General features: G+C 35.6%; 3 protein-coding genes across 5 annotated transcripts; 1 reads left to right on the top strand and 2 right to left on the bottom strand.

Annotated features, from left to right (window-relative positions):
* Positions 1–1007: 1007 nt before the first annotated feature.
* On the bottom strand, positions 1008–3020 carry LOC116135112. Of its 2 annotated transcripts, none has more exons than XM_031420820.1 (3): positions 2699–3020; positions 2375–2594; positions 1008–1603 (listed from the first exon to the last, which is right to left on the bottom strand). In XM_031420820.1, exons 1-3 carry the CDS (start codon positions 2828–2830, stop codon positions 1230–1232), a joined length of 726 nt encoding a protein of 241 aa, XP_031276680.1. In that variant the 5' UTR covers positions 2831–3020; the 3' UTR covers positions 1008–1229. The 2 variants fall into 2 exon arrangements, with proteins under 2 accessions (XP_031276680.1, XP_031276681.1); XM_031420821.1 differs by having other exon boundaries at positions 2375–2585.
* A 7890-nt stretch (positions 3021–10910) lies between these two features.
* On the top strand, positions 10911–15091 carry LOC116135147 (ethanolamine-phosphate cytidylyltransferase-like). Its single transcript, XM_031420853.1, has 9 exons — positions 10911–11356; positions 12176–12411; positions 12752–12909; positions 13037–13108; positions 13212–13279; positions 13438–13558; positions 13885–13950; positions 14053–14175; positions 14549–15091. The coding sequence occupies exons 1-9, from the start codon at positions 11001–11003 to the stop codon at positions 14618–14620; spliced, it is 1272 nt and encodes a 423-aa protein (XP_031276713.1). The 5' UTR covers positions 10911–11000; the 3' UTR covers positions 14621–15091.
* A 2033-nt stretch (positions 15092–17124) lies between these two features.
* LOC116135103 lies at positions 17125–19465 on the bottom strand. Of its 2 annotated transcripts, none has more exons than XM_031420802.1 (3): positions 19144–19465; positions 18820–19030; positions 17125–18048 (listed from the first exon to the last, which is right to left on the bottom strand). In XM_031420802.1, the coding sequence occupies exons 1-3, from the start codon at positions 19273–19275 to the stop codon at positions 17675–17677; spliced, it is 717 nt and encodes a 238-aa protein (XP_031276662.1). In that variant the 5' UTR covers positions 19276–19465; the 3' UTR covers positions 17125–17674. The 2 variants fall into 2 exon arrangements, with proteins under 2 accessions (XP_031276662.1, XP_031276661.1); XM_031420801.1 differs by having other exon boundaries at positions 17131–18048; positions 18820–19039.
* Positions 19466–20838: the final 1373 nt, after the last annotated feature.

The following is a 20838-nucleotide window of genomic DNA, read 5'->3' as shown; positions in this document are numbered from 1 at the left end:
GACTCGGAAGCTTCACTGGACAGGTTAACATTTTCCCTATCCACCCAAAATCCTAGAATTTGGGTGGATGATCGACGAACAATTAAAGGTGGGGATATTGAAGTTTTTGAAAGTGTCGATAAGTGTCATGGTGGCAACGGGATTGATTTCCAGTGAGTGAATCGACCAAAAATCGAAAAAAACTGACGATAACAAAAGCTAGCTTTTGCCGACGATTAGCAAAGCTAACAAAGGTGGGGTGAGATGGGTTTCAGTCAGGAGGAAGTGGGAATATTTTCAGCGTGATGGGAAGGGTGGTCGACACCAGTGTCGGTGAGATCGGACCCGAAATGTCGATGCCGGTATCGGTGAGATCTAATAGAAATCGAACCGATTTCGACCAAATCTTGGCTACATTTTTGAGGGAATGAGCTCAAAAGACAATTAAGATTGCATTTAAGGTATCGCCAACTAATTTGCATTTGAAATATGTTTGCTAAATTTTAAACCTATAAAAACTTAACTATAATTTTTGAGAATATATTTGCTAAATTTTAAAAGTTTTGTCACCCAATCGGTCAAACTGATCAACCCAAGACCCAACAACTTTACCGGTTTCACCCCAAGATTGGTTATTAAAACATTGTCTTGACGTATACCCTTAAAACATATCAAAGGTTAAGACAACTCTTATTGAAATATAATGCTGTCAGATACTGAAATTTTATTGACATTAATGTTTGCAATTAAGTACGACAGTTTTTCATGACTTGAAATTCAGCAAGTCGACATTTTCTCAACATTTATCATTGAAGTTCTTGTTATCAAAATAATTGATCTAGAAGATAAGCCATGAAGAACATCAAAAGCCACCTTGCTCTTGCATTAAACAAATCAAAAAGCATTGAAGCAATTAACAGGGCAACATCTTTAAGGGATTTTATACCGATCTTCCAAAACAAAAAATCCCACCATTGCTCCCGCACTACACCAACATTTGATTTTGGCTTTCACATTATACAACCACTACCACTACTACACCATTTTCATTACTTTATACATGCTTTTCATTAAAAAGCACATATCAACAATCACCCTCAAATCACAAATGGCCACAAAAAGGAGTTTCCCTACCATCCCCAATTCGCCATTTTAGTGAGATCTAACCTTCACATAACTAATCCTGCTTAGAACTCCATAGCATAATGAAACTATGAGATGGAGGAAAATATATACCGTACTAGTGCTTGTTACTGGAACCACGTGATGGGCGTGGAAGTGCTTTGAGGAAACTGGGGGATCAGGCAGTGCTGTTGGGGCCATTGAGGTAAGCCCTCACCCTCCCTCATTCCACCAAATTCATTTGATTGGCCTTGCTCTATGCTAGAGTTATTGTTCTCTTCAATGTCCATTGCTGCTTCTTCCATATCATCAGCTTCCATCAAATCTGATGGCTCCATTTGGGAAGCATCCATGCCTGAGTTAGAGGCAACGGGAAACTGGGAAGGAACCCAGGGCACAACGGCTAAACATTTGTCTGTTGTTGCATTGTTTTCGTCATGCAAATATTCTTCATCCTCAACCAATTTCGTGTTCCTGGTTTGGCTTGCCCGAAGAATTTGATCTGCAGAGCACAGCTACCAAGTTAGATAAAAAATTACAACCATCAACAGAGACTGATCATTCTAATATACTAGCATTCTGTAGCATCCACCATCAAAACTCTAAATTGAAGGAAAATTGGTTATAACCTTTAAAAAAAAAAAATCTGAAAACACAATGATAAATTGAGATGCTTCCTACCCCGCACAACCTCAAACGCACTTCTATATTACTTATGATCCAAGACAAAAACTTATCTTCACAAACCTTGGTTCACATTGTGACCAAATAACAAAACAATAGCCCATAACACTCCTCAGGATTGTTCAATCACACGCAAGAAAGCAGCTAAAATGCTAATGTAATCTACATTATAAGAAAACATTTTCACACTCCAATACATATATCTCAAAACAGCTAGAGAACTTGGGGAAAAAAATCTCTCAAGAGGCCGTATACGAGGCTCAAAAGAGCAGGGTTCTACAGCTGAACCGAATCCGTAATCTCTGATGAACAGAAAACTCAGTTATAGATGTACTAACCCATAAATAAATTACACCCAGCAGTTAAACCCACTTGATATTATATGGTACAGTAAAAATATGACAACAGAAGCCAAATTGAATAGCAAAACTGAACCCTAGTAGCACTGAATCTTCAACAACTGAGCTTTTGACATCTCAATATAACTTCTTATTCTCAATAAAAATAGCAGTCTGAACTAAAATCAATATGGGTCATTTCAATATAACGAAATTTCAACTACATATAAAAAGGGGTTTTGATCACTCACTCTTAAACCCAGAAACCAAGTTGAAAGAATCCAAATTCACAGTAACACTGGGAGAAGTCGGCATTCGAGGCTTGTACAAAACAATGGCCCTCTCTTCATTAACAGGATCACCCAAAGACGCCATCTCCGAAACGACATCTTCTTCGACAATCGGCAATGAACCCACATGCAGACTATCCTGCTCCCTGTCCTCCTCCATAATCGGCGGCAACTGCGCATTCTACATGCAAAATTTCAACCAAATCCACATAAAATTCACTTCTACAAACACAACCATCAACTAAAAACCCAACAAAAAAACAAGAAAAGAAACTAAAGCATTACCAGGCGGCGAATCTTTCGAGCTGGGGAAGAAAGAGAGAAGTCATGGAAGTCGTCACTGACTTCATCAAGATCAATTTCTTTTCTCTTCATCATCATCTTCATAGGGAGGTAATTGTTACCATTGCCCACCATTTTTTTTTTCGCTTTGTTTCTTGAATCGAGTATAGTGGCTTGTAATGGATTTTGCGATTCGGTGAGAGATTGTGGGAGGTGGGTTGTTGTTAAAGCGAGAGAATAAGATTAATGAATTTTTTTGAAGAAAGAAGAAGAAGTGGAGAAGTTTCTGACTGACGTCTAGAGGTATCCAGAACAGCACTAGCAATTTCTTAACGTAATTTTATTGAATAATGAAAATAAAAATTATTTAACAATTTAATAGCAAATATTTTTTTAAATAAATATCCGGTCTAATTAATATTAGATTTATTCTTCTAGTATTATATGGTTTTTGAGTCGGTTCACTGTTTATTGGTATGATTTATTATAATATAATTTTTTTTTCCAAAATCAACTAAGGGGATAGTAAATTTTGGAAATAAAAAATAATATAAAATTTTGGTCAACTTATAATCGACCCGTTTAATTATAGAATCAAAGGTCGCAACACGGATACTAAATGGATCACATGAAATATTGACCCATGTAATTTGTTTAATAAATATGAAATATTTGTGTTGTAAGACAACTTAATAGTTCGGTTTATCGTTTGTAACATGTTTAACTTGTTTATAACACGTTTAAGTTATTTAAATCTTTTTATACCATGTTTGGGTCGGTTTGATAACGCTTATATGGGTATAGTTTATAGAAGAACTTATTAGAATAGAATTTATGAAAAAAAATTGTTACAGCAAAAAATCGTCTTGGGCTTAACAATGCCCAATAACGAAATAAACATGACACGATCCAAGGCCTCAGTCCAATATCGATTGGGTCTACGCTTAAAATCACTTTGTGAACTACCCACTTTATGAGTTGGGCTATCTTACAAGTTAAGCTGAATTGGGTTGCAGCTCATTAGCCTATAACAGTCCATAAATAGAAAATCAGAGTCATATTCTATTTTCTCTTCTGCTAAGATTTTGAACCTTACTCAAATAGTAAACTTAATCTGATAAGGTCAAGAAATTATATTTCTTTCTTGATAGGGATTATCTCCCAAAAAAGATGACTCAATGTCCTACTAAGATTCCAACCCCTTAGGTTCACTATAAAAACAAAGGTTTGCCCTCTCATTAGGGATACAATCTCCCACAGTCAATCTACACTACTCAAAACCATCTATTTGCTCCTAAAGTTCTTGCTCCCAAGAACCCGACGCATCTGCCGTAGTCCTAGCTTCCGACAAGACGCCTGGTAAATATTCTTCTCCTTAATTCTTATTAAATCTTTTCCAGCCTTGCTGACTTGAGCGTCAGAGTGCCTATGGCAAACACCACCCCGGTGTTTTCCGGAAGCTTCACGCTTGCCCTTTCATGTGTGCAGGTCTAGCGAAATGTTAGTAGCCTCAACCTCACGGGATCAGGCCCTATTTTCATGACAGTAGATTTTTTGCATCTACAGTTTGACGCCCATCGTGGGGCTCTAACAATCATCTTACTACAAATGACTTGCTACGCAACTGGAAGCAAGGAGCCTCTTTCGATCGACGTTGGAGACCAAGTCACCACCTCACCAACAAGCACCTAACTCACGATTCTAAGTCTCAGTCAATCCAATGCAAAATCTTATAACACCCATGCATAGAGAATAGCCAAACTAATTGTTGTAGGAATTGCCAAAAGCATCACTCGGACCAACCAGCCTGGAACCTTCTCACATGGCTAGATCACCAACTCCTACAGTCTCCCTAAGTAGCTAATCAGATTCTTAAGAAGGCTAAGCAGCTTGGAGATTTTCTTCTAGTTGGAGTCCACACTGACCAGATTGTGAGGTAATTAAAGTTATTATTTCACTTCTCATCATGGTCTATTCTGCATTCATCCTAAGAATAGTTGTGGAATTTGAGAGCACAAGTGTGGGCTCATACATGCTATCACTGAGAGGAAATGTTACAAATAAGGTAACTAGTTACTGTTTCATGCAGTGACACACAGAGGTAATCACCACCGATTATGAATCTACATGAGCGTTGTCTCAGTGTGTGGCTTGTCGTTATGTTGATGAAGTCATCATTGGCGCACCTTGGAAGTTACTAAGGATGTGGTATGTATTCTATCTAAATTTACTTTTCACATATGCTATATAGTTGTAGAATCGATATATTTAATCGGGCACTTGCCAGTTCTATGTATTTAAGTTGTAATGTGATGCTTTGAACTCGTTTCTCTAATCCACGACTGGTCGAATATTTATTTTTCATTAATAACTATTTAAAAATTTGCATCTCATGTAATTGGTAGCAAGGCGTTGGTTTCCCTTTCGTGTTAATCACCCAATTTGCATCATTTAAATAGCTTTGGCTCTGATTTACCGTGTAATTTTTTTACCGAAATCCTTTGACATTTTTTTCTTCAACTTCACAGATAACCACTTTCAACATCAGTTTGGTTGTGCGTGGGACAATTGCGAGACCAACTCTTCTTGATTGTAAGCACGCAAATTCTGTCTTTTCTGATCATAATTACATCTGCCTTCGTCGACATGCAATCAAAAACTGATCTTCTATACAAATAATTTGCATTATGCAGGATGAAACTGACCATATGCAGTTCCCAAGAGTATGGGAATTTTCCAGTTACTCGAGAGTCCTAAAAGTATAACTCCACTTCAGTGGCCCAAAGGATGTTGCCAACCACGATGCCTACACGGTATTTCACCATTCTTCCCTTTACTTATTTTATTTTTCGCACGTATAACAAATGTTTCAAGACGGTAGCCTTTCCCAGAATATAGTAGTAATGTGAAATATGATCAGCGATTGCTCTATCATGCATTGAAATAAGATTGACCTTGCAAGTTGCAGTGATAAGTAAAATCTGTATATGGTTTCGAACTCTTTGTCCGCTACATAGGTTGTGCATTTATAAGTAGAGCATTTCTGGATGCTTTCTTGGCTACGCTTCCACCAAAACATTAGGACTTAGGTTTTGCAGAAAATTCTGTTAGTTCTGGCTTATCTGGATTTCTGATTCGAGGAGGATGATATAACTTGTTATACCTGACTTTAAATGCAGAAACGCAATGCCAAGAAAGCAGTGAGCGAGCAGAAATACTACAAAGAGAAGAAATTTGTTTCAGAAGATTAGCTGGATATAAATTTTAGGGGCAGCAAGTTTTCAGTACAGTGTCGATGTGGCATTAACCTTTTATAGAGTTGCCTGTTGCTGAAGATAATAGAAACAGTCTCATGCATCTCTCTCTTGAAGGTAAAAAGGGTGAAAAGAAGTATTGAAGTTGATAGAAGGATACCCTCATCAGAGACTTGGATTAACTGTTTTTGTTTTTAATTTTTTTGTTGATTATGTAACTTATCTCATCAGTAGATACCGTCAAATAATATGGAAGATTTGCATAAAGCTCCCATTGTATGTTGTAAACAATTGTAAACAATGATCATCTCTGTATACTGTAGTCATTCTCCCTTTTATTTTTTTCCTCTTCTTGCAAGAGTCCTTCAAAGGGAGATTCTATCATGGTAGCTACCTTTTATTGGTTATTTTTACAGCATTTGTATATTATTTATGGTTATAATTATGCTTACTTTGAGTTATGTTAGCATCTTTGAAGAGTTCAGGAGATTTTTCCACATTATTGTACTATTGTCATTGATGAACATAAGAGTGTAATGCCGAAGTTTTGCAACATGAATAATGAGATTAAGTGAGATATAAGTGAAAATAATTCAGTGAAATGTTTGTATAACAAGTACCCTGGCGGGTCTAGGAATTTTCCTCAATGGAGGCAAAATATAACTTAAAAAAAGAAAATTAAACCAATAATAACTACACTTTTTTTTTTTTTTTTTCATTTTATTACAGTGAGCTTCAATAGAAAGTTTTAAAATACAAATAAATATTTTCAAAAACATAATTTTTGTAAAAATAAATAATTTTTTACAAGTGTCCTTAACTAGTTTTTATTTTGAAAACGTTGGATAATTTCTCAGTCAATTGTATCAAATACATATTTCTCAATATAGATGACCAAGCAATCATCATCCATTAATCTCCTATTTGATTGCATAACCGATTTTTCACAAGATTCATTGTGAAAAACCCTTTCAACAGTGCAATCGCAATGATAAAACCAATGCAACTTTCACAAGCTTATACACCAACTATGTAAAAAAAAATTTTAAACCGAACTAAATTCTTAACTAAATCACCAATCTTTGTATCAGCAAATTTATCACAAGATGTATGTCAATAATATAAATCTCAATCTGATTCTCAAGTACCATCAACTCAAGTACAGAAAAATCAAATAGATAAAACTGACCAAACCCATTCTTCCCTCTCTTCTTTTTTTCTTTTCCTTTGCTTCTTCTTCCTTTCTTCTTTATGGTTTTTCTCTCTTTTTCTCATTTTTGCAAAACACCCAGTTTATAATAAAACAAATTCTTTGAATTATGAAACTGCTGCTGCAAGATTCTCTTATTCTCACCATGACCTCGCCACATTAGTTTTCTGATGAAAAATGCTCAGATTTCTCCCCTCAATTAAATGCAAACCTAACAGTTTTTATTCCTTTCATTTTCACTCATAATAAAACTTTTAAAAACTAACAATCCTTTTGCATAAAAATAAAAATCACAAAAGATATGTAATATATAACTAGGATTAAAAATAAGGTTTTACAAAAATAAAATCCAAACTAACCATGGAGCTGTTCCCAAAATTCATAATTCTATAGTATAAAATTTAAATAAATAAGATGCAGACTTTTTTCAAAAGTTGAGTGGGGACTCTAGTCCCCACATGTCATATTGGATCCGTCACTGACAAGTACGATAATGTATTATGTATATACATTTTTTGAACAAATAACATAACTTCATTAATTTATTTTTATCATTTATATCTTTTATCGTTTGAATTTTAATGGGACATATTTATTTAACATTTAGGGGATATCGTGTTAATCCAATTAGACTTGATGAACTAGTATTTAAGTCTAATTAAAACATATTAGACTTGATATTATACCATCTTCTAAATATTTTTGTCATAATTATTTTCATCGAGGGTATTAGTTGAACTCTACTATCAATTCTAAAACAAAACTACTCATGCCCGGTAATGCAAGGGGGTCATCGATAAGATATTGAAATTTTTAGAATTGGAATAGCCAATCCGCCCATTCATCAAGATAACCAAGATGTATTCCATATAACTCGTTCCTACCAAGAAAATTATTTGTAAAATGGCTTGTTGAGTCCCGTAAATTATTTTATAAAATAGTTCTATTTTTTCAACAATAATATGCACTTGTGAGATGATTAGTTATACATATATAATATATATCAGTATTTGATGACTCAATTTTCTGGTGAAAGATGTGTAATATAAAGTTGGTAATATAAAACAATTGGTAACATTTTTATTGCTTAAAGTACATTTATGATTTAACTACTAAGAGACCTTGACAGTACATTTCACATGGGGAATGAGCAAACAGTGCTAATAATTCTTCTCAAATGTTGCAGTCAAGTGATGTGTTCAGTATCCTCAAGTATCATGTGAATAACAAAGACACAATACCACACACATGTGAATACAAATATAATATGATTTCTAGTCATAGCTCCCCCACAACCTGAAAGTAAAGTACACAGTAGTCTAAATGAAGTTACTACAATACAAAATATCAGCATAGGAGTCCATGACCTCAGCTAACAAGAAATAAAAAATGATTATTCCTCATATTGTTGAAAGAGTTGTTTAATGTTGTGGCACACATTAAGACCACGAATGGACAAAATATTTATCATAGTGATGTATTTGATATCTTAACGCAATTTTAAAACCTGGCTTAACCGACCGATTTAACCAATTTAACCAAGACTCGGAAGCTTCACTGGACAGGTTAACATTTTCCTATCCACCCAAAATCCTAGAATTGGGTGGATGATCGAGAACAATTAAAGGTGGGATATTGAAGTTTTTGAAAGTGTCGATAAGTGTCATGGTGGCAACGGATGATTTCCAGTGAGTGAATCGACCAAAATCGAAAAAAAACTGCGATAACAAAAGCTAGCTTTTGCGACGATTAGCAAAGCTAACAAAGGTGGGGTGAGATGGGTTTCAGTCGAGGAGGAAGTGGGAATATTTTCAGCGTGAGGGGAAGGGTGGTCGACACCAGTGTCGGTGAGATCGACCCGAAATTCGATGCGGTATCGGTGAGATCTAATAGAATCGAACCGATCGACCAAATCTTGGCCATTTTGAGGGAATGAGCTCAAAAGACAATTAAGATTGCATTAAGGTATCGCCAACTAATTTGCATTTGAAATATGTTTGCTAAATTTAAACCTATAAAAACTTAACTATAATTTTGAGATATATTGCTAAATTTAAAAGGTTTGTCACCCAATGTCAAACTGCAAGCCAAACCCAACAACTTTACCGGTTTCACCCAAGATTGGTTATTAAAACATTGTTTGACGTATACCTTAAAACATATCAAAGGTTAGACAACTTATTGAAATATAATGCTGTCAGATACTGAAATTTTATTGACATTAATGTTTGCAATTAAGTACGACAGTTTTTCATGACTTGAAATTCAGCAAGTCGACATTTTCTCAACATTTATCATTGAAGTTCTTGTTATCAAAATAATTGATCTAGAAGATAAGCCATGAAGAACATCAAAAGCCACCTTGCTCTGCATTAAACAAATCAAAAAGCATTGAAGCAATTAACAGGGCAACATCTTTAAGGGATTTTATACCGATCTTCCAAAACAAAAATCCCACCATTGCTCCCGCACCACCAACATTTGATTTTGGCTTTCACATTATACAACCACTACCACTCCACTATACTACTACACCATTTCAGTACTTTATACATGCTTTTCATTAAAAAGCACATATCAAAATCACCCTCAAATCACAAATGGCCACAAAAAGGAGTTTCCCTACCATCCCCAATTCACCATTTAGTGAGATCTAACCTTCACATAACTAATCCTGCTTAGAACTCCATAGCATAATGAAACTATGAGATGGAGGAAAATATATACCGTAATAGTGTGTTACTGGAACCACGTGATGGGCGTGGAAGTGCTTTGAGGAAACTGGGGGATCAGGCAGTGCTGTTGGGGCCATTGAGGGAAGCCTCACCCTCCCTCATTCCACCAAATTCATTTGATTGGCCTTGCTCTATGCTAGAGTTATTGTTCTCTTCAAGTCCATTGCTGCTTCTTCCATATTTCAGCTTATCACAATCTAATGGCCCATTTGAGAAGCATCCGGCCGAGGTTAGAGGCAACAGGAAACGGGAAGGAACCCAGGCAAACAGCTAAACATTTGTCTGTTGTTGCATTGTTTTCGTCATGCAAATATTCTCATCCTCATTCGTGTTCCTGGTTTGGCTAGCCCGAAGATTGATCTGCAGAGCACAGCTACCAAGTTAGATAAAAAATTACAACCATCAAAGAGACTGATCATTCTAATATACTAGCATTCTGTAGCATCCACCATCAAAACTCTAAATTGAAGGAAAATTGGATATGACCTTAAGAACAAAATCTGAAAAAACAATGATAAATTGAGATGCTCCCTACCCTGCACAACCTCAACCGCACTTCTATATTACTTATGATCCAAGACAAAAACTTATCTTCACAAACCTTGGTTCACATTGTGACCAAATGACAAAATAATAGCCATAACACTCCTCAGAATTGTTCAATCGCACGCAAGAAAGCAGCTAAAATGCTAATGTAATCTACATTATAAGAAAACAGTTTCACACTCCAATACATATATCTCAAAACAGCTAGAGAACTTGGGGAAAAAAAATTCTCAAGAGGCCGTTTACGAGGGTAAAAGAGCAGTTTGTCGTTGCATGTTTGTAATTTAGTGTTTTATTGAAAGTTTCATTTTTTTTTTATTTGTTAGATGCATAAAGTTGTCAATTTTATCTGAAATATTTGCCTGTTGATGTTATAATTTAATCCCATTTCCAGTATTCAATTATTGTTATTATTATTATTATTATTATTTTTTTTTTTGCGGTGATATATGTTATTGGTTGCTTAATTTTTGCAGGTTTGGTGTCTCCTCTGATTGAGCAAGGAGAGATTTGTATAAATTTAGGATTAGGAAGGGTGGAATTGAGGTAGGACATCGACAATGGAGTATGAAAGTAACAGTTGGATTTGGGATGGGGTGTATTACTATCCACATTTCTTTGGAGGTTTGATGCTCACGGCGGCATTGTTGGGCGTGTCCACCAGCTATTTCGGTGGAATTGGAGTCTTTTCGTTGCCCCATTTGTGGTCTGATTCTGGGATCTTTCACAAAAAGAAAAGCGAGAAGAAGAAACGTGTGAGGGTTTACATGGATGGCTGCTTTGATCTCATGCATTTTGGCCATGCCAATGCGTTAAGGCAGGCAAAGGCTTTGGGAGATGAATTGGTTGTGGGTGTTGTTAGTGATGAGGAGATCGTTGCCAATAAGGGACCCCCCGTATTGTCCATGGAGGAGAGGTAAACATCATGCGTGTTTTGCTATTTGGTTCATTATTGTTTTGTAATTTGATTCAAGTGTCAAGTCCACCAAACTTTTATTGGGTACATTTTCCCCCCCTAAGATCTTCTAGTTTGGCCTTCAAATCTTTCATTCTTGCATTATTCTTTCCATTGTTGTTTCTAAATGTGCAACTATGTTCTAGAGAAGCAACATATTCACTTTAATTTGTGTTGACCTGCCAATTTTATCTTGAATTTTGACCCAATAGATTGGTGGGACCACTCCCTTCCTTCACATCTCTGCTAGCCTTTGATTTGGACAAAGATTTATTTTAAAAGCTATACCATTTGAGCAACGTCAAAAATAAAGTTCTTATGAGTTTAATTCAGTTTTTGTATACAACTGGAATGCCTTTAAAACTCACCTGGAACCACAAAAATTTAATCTTAATCTGTCTATATTGAGAGATGGATGAGACCAATCACGTTAAAAGATATTCTGGGACTGAAAAGAAATTTATTTGGAACTATTTATGTAGTCTTAATGATTCTGTCAAAATTTCAAATAAAGGGTACTTTCAGCCATTCAAAAGGTCTGATGCATAACATGCTTATATATATAGTTAAAATATATATGTGTCTATTCCCTTCAAGGAAGTAGAGATGTTGGCATGCAGGTAGAAGTGTTAGGTTATTTCACCAGTGTCCATGTTGAAAGACGATCCAATCATTGCCTGATGGACAGATTGTTAGCTATACTATCAAAAGTCACTGGTGGACAGATCGTTAGCTGGACTATCAAATGTCTTTTGATCTTACACTTGGTGTATTTTCTAGGTTGGCCCTTGTTAGTGGATTAAAGTGGGTGGATGAAGTTATAGCCAATGCTCCTTATGCTATTACTGAGCAGTTCATGAACCGCCTCTTCACTGAGCACAAGATTGACTACATCATACATGGTGATGATCCGTGCCTGCTTCCAGATGGAACTGATGCTTATGCTTTGGCAAAGAAAGTTGGCCGCTACAAGCAGATTAAGCGCACAGAAGGCGTCTCCAGCACAGATATTGTAGGTACTAACATTCTCTTGATCAATCTCTTGTGACAAACGACTATGATTTTTCAGGAAAGAGGATTTTTTTCTCATATAATTAGATATGCCTACAGCACTTTTTAGGGTGAATATGAAGTCAGATGAATCATATGCAAATGAGGACATGAGAAGATGTAAATTTCTTTTAAATAGAAAATGTTCTTGCTCTTTCTGTCACTGCTGTTGCTTCACCTGGATAATTTTATCTAGACTTCCTTGGAAAGATTTGGCTCAAGCACAATTGAGCATCATTTAATTTTCTTGAGATTATATGTATATATGTTTCTGTTTCTAATGATGCTTAAGTTATTTACATGTAGGGAGGATACTTTCTTCTATGGATGATATAAAAGCTCATGAATATTGTAATGGTAAATCCTTGCCTGTAAATCCCCAGAAAGCAATTCAATCCAAGAGTGCCAACATATCTCAATTTCTGCCAACATCCCGTAGGATTGTGCAATTTTCAAATTGCAAGGTATTACTTGTATTCTCTAGTGTCCTCTTATATTTAGGGTCAAATTTTTTTGGGATGCATAGATTGGTTATCTATCTCTAAGTGTCTTAATTTTTTTTTTTTTTTTTTTTTTTTTTTCTAATCTCAGGGACCTGGACCAAATGCTCGTGTGGTGTATATTGATGGGGCATTTGATCTCTTTCATGCAGGACATGTAGAGGTATTGTGTTTCTATTGATTATTGTAGCAAGCATCCTTGTATTCTTAAATTCTAATTCCACAGTTGGTGACTGTCATAACATTCTATGCCTGTGCTTAATCAGATTCTTAAGAAGGCTAAGCAGCTTGGAGATTTTCTTCTAGTTGGAGTCCACACTGACCAGATTGTGAGGTAATTAAAGTTATTATTTCACTTCTCATCATGGTTCTGTTCTGCATTCATCCTAAGAATGGTTGTGGAATTTGAAGCACAAGTGTGTGGCTCTATACTTATGCTATCACTGAGAGGAAATGTTTACAAATAAGGTAACTAGTTACTGTTTCATGCAGTGAACACAGAGGTAATCACCACCTGATTATGAATCTACATGAGCGTTGTCTCAGTGTGCTGGCTTGTCGTTATGTTGATGAAGTCATCATTGGCGCACCTTGGGAAGTTACTAAGGATGTGGTATGTATTCTATCTAAATTTACTTTTCACATATGCTATATAGTTGTAGAATCGATAATATTTAATCAGGCACTTGCCAGTTCTATGTATTTAAGTTGTAATGTGATGCTTTGAACTCGTTTCTCTAATCCACGCCTGGTCGAATATCTTATTTTTCATTAATAACTATTTAAAAATTTGCAATCTCATGTAATTGGTAGCAAGGCGTTGGTTTCCCTTTCTGTGTTAATCACCCAATTTGCATCATTTAAAATAGCTTTGGCTCTGATTTACCGTGTAATTTTTTTACCGAAACTCCTTTGACATTTTTTTCTTCAACTTCACAGATAACCACTTTCAACATCAGTTTGGTTGTGCGTGGGACAATTGCTGAGACCAACTCTTTGTTGATTGTAAGCACGCAAATTCTGTCTTTTCTGATCAATAATTACATCTGCCTTCGTCGACATGCAATCAAAAACTGATCTTCTATACAAATAATTTGCATTATGCAGGATGAAACTGATCCATATGCAGTTCCCAAGAGTATGGGAATTTTCCAGTTACTCGAGAGTCCTAAAAGTATAACTACCACTTCAGTGGCCCAAAGGATAGTTGCCAACCACGATGCCTACACGGTATTTCACCATTCTTCCCTTTTACTTATTTTTATTTTTCGCACGTATACACAAATGTTTCAAGACGGTAGCCTTTCCCAGAATATAGTAGTAATGTGAAAATATGATCAGCGATTGCTCTATCATGCATTGAAATAAGATTGACCATTGCAAGTTGCAGTGATAAGTAAAATCTGTATATGGTTTCGAACTCTTTGTCCGCTACATAGGTTGTGCATTTATAAGTAGAGCATTTCTGGATGCTCTTCTTGGCTACGCTTCCACCAAAACATTAGGACTTAGGTTTTGCAGAAAATTCTGTTAGTTCTGGCTTATCTGGATTTCTGATTCGAGGAGTGATGATATAACTTGTTATACCTGACTTTAAATGCAGAAACGCAATGCCAAGAAAGCAGTGAGCGAGCAGAAATACTACAAAGAGAAGAAATTTGTTTCAGAAGATTAGCTGGAATATAAATTTTATAGGGGCAGCAAGTTTTCAGTACAGTGTCGATGTGGCATTAACCTTTTATAGAGTTGCCTGTTGCTGAAGATAATAGAAACAGTCTCATGCATCTCTCTCTTGAAGGTAAAAAGGGTGAAAAGAAGTATTGAAGTTGATAGAAGGATACCCTCATCAGAGACTTGGATTAACTGTTTTTGTTTTTAATTTTTTTGTTGATTATGTAACTTTTATCTCATAGTAATAACCTTCAAATAATATGGAAGATTTGCATAAAGCTCCCATTGTATGTTGTAAACAATTGTAAACAATGATCATCTCTGTATACTGTAGTCATTCTCCCTTTTCTTTTTTTCCTCTTCTTGCAAGAGTCCTTCAAAGGGAGATTCTATCATGGTAGCTACCTTTTATTTGGTTATTTTTACAGCATTTTGTATATTATTTATTGGTTATAATTATGCTTACTTTGAGTTATGTTAGCATCTTTGAAGAGTTTAGGATATTTTTCCCACATTATTGTACTATTGTCATTGATGAACATAGGAGTGCAATGCCAGAGAGTTTTGCAACATGAATTAATTGAGATATAAGTGAGATATAAGTGAAAAAAATTTAGTGAAATGTTTGTATAACAAGTACGATGATGTATATACGTTTTTTGAACAAATAATAGCAACTCCATTAATTTATTTTTATCATTTATATCTTTTATCATTTGAATTTTTAATGGGACATATTTATTTTTTAACATTTAGGGGATATTGTATTAATCCATATTAGACTTGATGAGTTAGTATTTAAGTCTAATTAAAACATATTAGACTTGATATTATACCATCTTCTAAATATTTTTGTCATAATTATTTTTCATCGAGGGTGATTAGATGAACTCATACTATCAATTCTGCAACAAAACTACTCATGCCCTGGTAATGCAAGGGGCGTCGTCGATAAGATACTGAATATTTTTAGAATTGGGATAGCCAATCCGCCCATTTCATAAAGATAACCAAGATGTATTCTATCATAACCCGTTCCTACCAAGAAAGTATTTGTAAAATGGCTATGTTGAGTCCCGTAAATTATAAGTAATGCTATGCTTACTCACAATCTTACTAACCATCTTATAATCCTGGAAAATATAACGGCATAGTACGGGTACCATACGTATAGTACCTATACTATGCCGTTATATTTATCAGAATAGTAAGATGGTTAATAAGATTGTGAGTAAGCATAATTTTATTAGTAAATTATTTTATAACTAGTTGTATTTTTTCAACAATATAATACACTTGTGAGATGATTAGTTATACATATATAATATATCAGTCATTTTGATGACTATAAAAGTTGGTAACATTTTTTATTGCTTAAAGTACATTTAACTATTTAAGAGACCTTGACAGTACATATTTCACATGGGGAATGAGCAAACAGGGCTAATATTATTCTTCTCAAATGTTACAGTGAAGTGATGTGATACAAGATTCAGTATCCTCAAGTATCATGTGAATAACAAAGATACAGTACCACTCACATGTGAATACAAACATAATATGATTTCTAGTCATAGCTCCCCCACAACCTGAAAGTAAAGTACACAAGTAGTCTAAATGAAGTTACTACAATACAAAATATCAGCATAGGAGTCCATGACCTTAGACTAACAAGAAATAAAAAAAAAATGATTATTCCTCATATTGTTGCAAGAGTTGTTTTAATGTTTGTTGGCACACATTAAGATCACGAATGGACAAAATATATATCATATTGATGTATTTGTTATCTTAACGCACTATTTTAAAACCTGGCACGGCTCGACCGATTTAACCTGCTTAACCAAGACTCGGAAGCTTCACTGGGCAGGTTAACATTTTTCCTATTCACCTAAAACCCTAGAATTTGGGTTAATAATTGATGAACAATTGAAGGTCGGGATATTGAAGTTTTTGAAAGTGTCAATAAGTGCAATGATGGCAACATAGTTGATTTCCGGTGAATGAATTGATTGGAAATCGAAAAAAACTGGCGATAAAAAAAGCTAGCTTTTGCCGATGATTGACAAAGCTAACAAAGGTGGGGTGAGGTGGGTTTCGGTTGGGAGGAAGAGGAGAGTATTTTCGACGTGATGGAGAGGGTGGTTGACACCATCGTCAGTGAGATCTGGCCCGAAATACTGATGCCGATGTCGATGAGATCTCACAAAAATCGAACCAATTTTGACCAGATCTTAACTATATTTTCGAGGGAATGGGCTTAAGGAACGATTGGGATTACCTTTGAGGTGTCGCCAACCAATTTGTATTTGAGATGTGTTTGCTAAATTTCAAACCTATAAAGACTTAAATATAATTTTTAGGAATATATTTACTCAATTTTAAAAGTTTTGTCACCCGACCAGTCAAACAGTTCAAGCCAAAACCCAACAACTTTGCCGGTTTCACCTCAAGTTGGTTATTAAAACATTATCTTACTTTGGACCCTTATGACAACTCTTATAGAAATATAATGCTGTCAGATATTGAAATTTTATTAACATTAGTGTTTGCAATCAAGTACACAGTTTTTCATGACTTGAAATTCAGCAACTCAACATTTTCACCAGATTTTTCAGTGAAGTTCTTGTTATCAAAATAATTGATCTAGCAGATAAGCCATGAAGAACATCAAAAGCCACCTTGCTCTTGCATTAAACAAATCAACAAGCATTGAAGCAATCAACAGGGCAACATCTTTAAGGGATTTTACACCGATCTTCCAAAACAAAAAATCCCACCATTGCTCTCGCATTACACCAACATTTGATTTTGGCTTTCACATTATACTACCACTACCACTACTACAACATTTTCATTACTTTATACATGCTTTTCATTAAAAAGCACATATCAACGATCACCCTCAAATCACAAATGGCCACAAAAAGGAGTTTCCCTACCATCCCCAATTCGCCATTTTAGTGAGATCTAACCTTCACATAACTAATCCTGCTTAGAACTCCATAGCATAATGAAACTATGAGATGGAGGAAAATATATACCGTACTAGTGCTTGTTACTGGAACCACGTGATGGGCGTGGAAGTGCTTTGAGGAAACTGGGGGATCAGGCAGTGCTGTTGGGGCCATTGAGGTAAGCCCTCACCCTCCCTCATTCCACCAAATTCATTTGATTGGCCTTGCTCTATGCTAGAGTTATTGTTCTCTTCAATGTCCATTGCTGCTTCTTCCATATCATCAGCTTCCATCAAATCTGATGGCTCCATTTGGGAAGCATCCATGCCTGAGTTAGAGGCAACGGGAAACTGGGAAGGAACCCAGGGCACAACGGCTAAACATTTGTCTGTTGTTGCATTGTTTTCGTCATGCAAATATTCTTCATCCTCAACCAATTTCGTGTTCCTGGTTTGGCTTGCCCGAAGAATTTGATCTGCAGAGCACAGCTACCAAGTTAGATAAAAAATTACAACCATCAACAGAGACTGATCATTCTAATATACTAGCATTCTGTAGCATCCACCATCAAAACTCTAAATTGAAGGAAAATTGGTTATAACCTTTAAAAAAAAAAAATCTGAAAACACAATGATAAATTGAGATGCTTCCTACCCCGCACAACCTCAAACGCACTTCTATATTACTTATGATCCAAGACAAAAACTTATCTTCACAAACCTTGGTTCACATTGTGACCAAATAACAAAACAATAGCCCATAACACTCCTCAGGATTGTTCAATCACACGCAAGAAAGCAGCTAAAATGCTAATGTAATCTACATTATAAGAAAACATTTTCACACTCCAATACATATATCTCAAAACAGCTAGAGAACTTGGGGAAAAAAATCTCTCAAGAGGCCGTATACGAGGCTCAAAAGAGCAGGGTTCTACAGCTGAACCGAATCCGTAATCTCTGATGAACAGAAAACTCAGTTATAGATGTACTAACCCATAAATAAATTACACCCAGCAGTTAAACCCACTTGATATTATATGGTACAGTAAAAATATGACAACAGAAGCCAAATTGAATAGCAAAACTGAACCCTAGTAGCACTGAATCTTCAACAACTGAGCTTTTGACATCTCAATATAACTTCTTATTCTCAATAAAAATAGCAGTCTGAACTAAAATCAATATGGGTCATTTCAATATAACGAAATTTCAACTACATATAAAAAGGGGTTTTGATCACTCACTCTTAAACCCAGAAACCAAGTTGAAAGAATCCAAATTCACAGTAACACTGGGAGAAGTCGGCATTCGAGGCTTGTACAAAACAATGGCCCTCTCTTCATTAACAGGATCACCCAAAGACGCCATCTCCGAAACGACATCTTCTTCGACAATCGGCAATGAACCCACATGCAGACTATCCTGCTCCCTGTCCTCCTCCATAATCGGCGGCAACTGCGCATTCTACATGCAAAATTTCAACCAAATCCACATAAAATTCACTTCTACAAACACAACCATCAACTAAAAACCCAACAAAAAAACAAGAAAAGAAACTAAAGCATTACCAGGCGGCGAATCTTTCGAGCTGGGGAAGAAAGAGAGAAGTCATGGAAGTCGTCACTGACTTCATCAAGATCAATTTCTTTTCTCTTCATCATCATCTTCATAGGGAGGTAATTGTTACCATTGCCCACCATTTTTTTTTTCGCTTTGTTTCTTGAATCGAGTATAGTGGCTTGTAATGGATTTTGCGATTCGGTGAGAGATTGTGGGAGGTGGGTTGTTGTTAAAGCGAGAGAATAAGATTAATGAATTTTTTTGAAGAAAGAAGAAGAAGTGGAGAAGTTTCTGACTGACGTCTAGAGGTATCCAGAACAGCACTAGCAATTTCTTAACGTAATTTTATTGAATAATGAAAATAAAAATTATTTAACAATTTAATAGCAAATATTTTTTTAAATAAATATCCGGTCTAATTAATATTAGATTTATTCTTCTAGTATTATATGGTTTTTGAGTCGGTTCACTGTTTATTGGTATGATTTATTATAATATAATTTTTTTTTCCAAAATCAACTAAGGGGATAGTAAATTTTGGAAATAAAAAATAATATAAAATTTTGGTCAACTTATAATCGACCCGTTTTATTATAGAATCAAAGGTCGCAACACGGATACTAAATGGATCACATGAAATATTGACCCATGTAATTTGTTTAATAAATATGAAATATTTGTGTTGTAAGACAACTTAATAGTTCGGTTTATCGTTTGTAGCATGTTTAACTTGTTTATAACACGTTTAAGTTATTTAAATCTTTTTATACTATGTTTGGGTCGGTTTGATAAGGCTTATATGAGTATAGTTTATAGAAGAACTTATTAGAATAGAATTTATGAAAAAAAATTGTTACGGCAAAAAATTGTCTTGGGCTTAATAATGCACAATAACGAAATAAACATGACACGACCCAAGGCCTCAGTCCAATCTTGATTGGGCCTACGCTTAAAATCACTTTGTGAACTACCTACTTTATGAATTGGGCTATCTTACAAGTTAACCTGAATTGGATTTCAGCTCATTAGCCTACAACAGTCCATAAATAGAAAATCAGAGTCATATTCTATTTCCTCTTTTGCTAAGATTTTGAACCTTACTCAAACTAGTGAACTTAATCTGATAAGGTCAAAAAATGATATTTCTTTCTTGATAGGGATTATCTCCCAAAAAAGATGACTCAATGTCCTACTAGGATTCCAACCCCCTAGGTTCACTATAAAAACAAAGGTTTGCCCTCTCATTAGGGATACAATCTCCCACAGTCAATCTACACTACGCAAAACCATCTATTTGCTCATAAAGTTCTTGCTCCCAAGAACCCGACGCCTCTGCCATAGTCCTAGCTTCCGACAAGACGCCTGGTAAATATTCTTCTCCTTAATTCTTATTAAATCTTTTCCAGCCTTGCTAACTTGAGCGTCGGAGTGCCTACGGCAAACACCACCCCGGTGTTTTCCGGAAACTTCACGCTTGCCCTTTCATGTGTGCAGGTCTAGCGGAATGTTAGTAGCCTCAACCTCACGGGATCAGGCCCTATGTTCATGACAGTAGATTTTTTGCATCTACAGTTTGGCGCCCATCGTGGGGCTCTAACAATCATCTTACTACAAATGACTTGCTACGCAACTGGAAGCAAGGAGCCTCTTTCGATCGACGTTGGAGACCAAGTCACCACCTCACCAACAAGCACCTAACTCAC

Source organism: Pistacia vera, unplaced genomic scaffold, assembly GCF_008641045.1.
Source record: "Pistacia vera cultivar Batoury unplaced genomic scaffold, PisVer_v2 Contig294, whole genome shotgun sequence".
Taxonomy (NCBI): domain Eukaryota; kingdom Viridiplantae; phylum Streptophyta; class Magnoliopsida; order Sapindales; family Anacardiaceae; genus Pistacia; species Pistacia vera.
This window is presented reverse-complemented; position numbering and strand designations above follow the sequence as displayed.

Coding starts and splice junctions, on each gene's coding strand:
- LOC116135147 (XM_031420853.1), top strand. CDS start 11,001: ATGGAGTATGAAAGTAACAGTTGGATTTGGGATGGGGTGTATTACTAT. Junction 12,910..13,036: donor TGCAATTTTCAAATTGCAAG/GTATTACTTGTA, acceptor TTCTAATCTCAG/GGACCTGGACCAAATGCTCG. Junction 13,951..14,052: donor AGACCAACTCTTTGTTGATT/GTAAGCACGCAA, acceptor TGCATTATGCAG/GATGAAACTGATCCATATGC.
- LOC116135103 (XM_031420801.1), bottom strand. CDS start 19,275: ATGGTGGGCAATGGTAACAATTACCTCCCTATGAAGATGATGATGAAG. Junction 19,040..19,143: donor CTCGAAAGATTCGCCGCCTG/GTAATGCTTTAG, acceptor TTTTGCATGTAG/AATGCGCAGTTGCCGCCGAT. Junction 18,049..18,819: donor CTTGGTTTCTGGGTTTAAGA/GTGAGTGATCAA, acceptor TGTGCTCTGCAG/ATCAAATTCTTCGGGCAAGC.
- LOC116135112 (XM_031420820.1), bottom strand. CDS start 2,830: ATGGTGGGCAATGGTAACAATTACCTCCCTATGAAGATGATGATGAAG. Junction 2,595..2,698: donor CTCGAAAGATTCGCCGCCTG/GTAATGCTTTAG, acceptor TTTTGCATGTAG/AATGCGCAGTTGCCGCCGAT. Junction 1,604..2,374: donor CTTGGTTTCTGGGTTTAAGA/GTGAGTGATCAA, acceptor TGTGCTCTGCAG/ATCAAATTCTTCGGGCAAGC.